Below are 2,997 nucleotides of genomic sequence, written 5' to 3'. Positions count from 1 at the left end.
AGTGTAAGCGAGAGGGAACTTATGGGATACACTTTATGGATTAAAAACGTGCGACGCAGTATTATCGCACGTGCATGATAATTTGATTGTTTACGTTAATTCCGCAAAAGTAATAACAAAATCTAACGAAATTAGACTGTTGTTATGCATTTTCGTTTGATTTGCGTTGATTCGCATTGCAACTATAAACCATGGCTAAATAGGCATATAACTATTGTTATACACTGAATTGGTCTTTTCTTAGCAATTAACTCTTCACGACAGCTCGCGCCGACGCTATCATGAGAATCATAGAAATTTTTGAGGCTTCTCCAATTGGGTCGTTTTGCTGGAGTTACTTGTCTATAGTCACTGCCGATCATAAGTAGCGTTTCCATATTATTGTCGTGCTTTCCCTGGTAACAAAAAACCATATGTTCGGCTCCCTTTTGTTTCTGCCTTTCCGAACACTACCGGTTGCAATAAGCTGACCTCTTATTTGCCATATTCAATCTGCCTGCAAACTCTATAAAAAAAGAGATACCTTCCGTTCATATTAACATAGTTAATTCTCGCAATTACTGTGGTTGCATCTTTTACGGCCACTGTCGACTCGCAAGCAATAATACTACATACGCTCGTTAATTTCTTGAGTGTTGGCGACGTTATGTAACGTGATGTGAAGACTGATAGTTGTTAATGCAGTGTCTATATGTGACTAATGTTTGTGTGATTTATGTGAGTCCCTGCTGTGTGTAATGTGTGAGTACTGCAATGGGTGCCACATTCCTCCATTGGCAGTGCTGCCTACCCTAGATGATTCGACGAGCTGTCCTACGTATTTAGCTATACCGCATTCAGTAGGCAGTGGATCGTTTTAGTCAAAATGCCTCGTGAGTGTTACGGCATTGAACAGTTCATGTTTAGGGAAATGTGAGGGAGTATTGCTGTTATAGTATGCGATATCGGCTCGGCTAATCGTCAGCCTCCTACGGCACTCCTCACTTCACACTCAACATTAGACGGCTATACAGTATGAGATATGACTATGTGACATAGGCCTGCTCCCAAAATCCCGATGATATTATTATATATATCCTATGTAGTAACTCTCTAGTCTCTTGATAACAAGTATATCTTCTATTCTCATCTTATCTGACTCTATCCTATCTATCTATCTAGTCTATCTATCTATCTATCTTCTATGCTATCTATCTAGGTGAGTCGGGTGATCTGTCTGTCTAGTCTGTTATCTATCTATCTATCTATCGATCTATCTTTCTCATCCTATCTATCCTATTTATCTATCTATCCATCTGCCTGTCTGGCCTATATATCTCTCTCTCTTGTTTTCTTTCTCGTCTCTCTCTCTCTCTCTTCTCGCTCTGTATTAGTGTATGATACCTTTCATATTTATATAGCGAGAGATCGATTGAGAGAAGATGTGGTGGCTACTGGTAGTGGTGATGCTGAGCTGATGTTGATGTGTGCTTCATTGTCTGCGTCGCGAGTAGTTAGAGAGACGTAAGACGTGTGTGGAGAGAGAGGTAAATAGATAGAATACATAGATTGAGGAAAGAATGAAAGAAATATAGATAGAGTAGATAGATAGATAGGATAGATAGATAGATAGATAGATAGATAGATGAGATTAGATAGATAGATTAGATAGTATAGATAGATAGATAGATAGATGATATAGATAGATAGATATTATGAAGGTACGGTATACAGACACACATACACACACACACACACACACACACACGCACACGCACACACAGCGCGCCACACACACACACCACACACACACAACACACACACACACAACACACAACACAACACACACACACACAAACACATATATATATATGTTATAGCACACACACACACACACACACACACACACACACACATAAGCGCTACGAAAAGGGGAATTAATTCACGTAGTCACTGCACGCGATTTATGAACGAGACCTTGAGTGAGTAGTGCACACGATAGAGCTCTAGAACAGTGCTTCTTAAACTGGTAAATTATTCACCCAATGGTGAATGAAATTGTTGTCGGGGTGAATGCAAATGAGTGAAAAACATAAGAAGGAAATTAAATTTTGTGATAAAGACTCGAGGGTGAATGACACTGAAATAGTTTCTGAAGCACTGCTCTAGAAGAACGAGTATTGATACCTTAAACGAATTTAGAATTTTACTCAATGACGTCAGCAAGATTATTATCGTCAGTAACACATCTACGCTGTCGCATCTTCCCCGTAATATAACATAAGTAATGTATTAAACATTGATAATATTAAAAATTGAGGGAAAATGATAATATAATCAGAACATCGACGAAGAATCGACGATGTACTTACGTATACAATCCAGGTGTGCATCTTTGCAAATCAGTGGCTCTTCATGTAGTATAAAAGCTGACACTACGCGATTCCCTGTGAATTGAGTACAATATACGGGCGAGCGATTCGACTAACGTTGCTACGCTTGGTAAATATTGTGTTACGGCCGTCATAATGGCACGTAACCGATCTAGGCAACAGTTGCGTACGACATCAGGTCTGTAGCAACGCTGGGCGAATCCCATTGATTTTGTGCGCTGATAATTCTCTAGACGTACAGCGACAAGCGTGATGCCGACCTGACTCCGAATTCAATTTCAAATGCAAAAATAATTGACATCATGAAACACATTTCGCCAAGTTGGCTGTTGCATTCAAATTCTTTATCATGTACTTATAAATGGGTTTTTTATTCGACTTTTATTCGGTTAATGAGTTCCTGCGCATCTATTTATACTCTACATTACATACACGAGCGCTTCGCTCCCTACTCTCGAGTCCACACTATCCGACATACGTCGCGAACTATCACCGTTGCTACGAGAATATGAGAGGCTACGTTCAATCGCATTAGATGTACGTATATGAGATTAAACTAGATCACGCGGAACAACTATTTCAATGATTCCTGTGAACACGCATTATATAATATATAAATATATAT

At 39.3% G+C, this 2,997-nt stretch overlaps 1 protein-coding gene across 1 annotated transcript in view; it reads right to left on the bottom strand.

Annotated features, from left to right (window-relative positions):
• Positions 1 to 2,503, bottom strand: part of LOC106806646 — a 16,419-nt gene extending 13,916 nt beyond the window's left edge. The window contains exon 1 of the mRNA XM_014808649.1: positions 2,352 to 2,503. Within this exon, the coding sequence (XP_014664135.1) occupies positions 2,352 to 2,372 (21 nt within the window). The 5' untranslated portion in view covers positions 2,373 to 2,503. The remainder of the gene's footprint in view (positions 1 to 2,351) is intronic.
• Between the last annotated feature and the right edge of the window lie 494 nt (positions 2,504 to 2,997).

This window comes from Priapulus caudatus, unplaced genomic scaffold (assembly GCF_000485595.1).
Source record: "Priapulus caudatus unplaced genomic scaffold, Priapulus_caudatus-5.0.1 Scaffold171, whole genome shotgun sequence".
Taxonomy (NCBI): domain Eukaryota; kingdom Metazoa; phylum Priapulida; class Priapulimorpha; order Priapulimorphida; family Priapulidae; genus Priapulus; species Priapulus caudatus.
The sequence above is the reverse complement of the archived record's forward strand: the minus strand, read 5'-3'. Positions and strand labels throughout refer to the sequence as shown.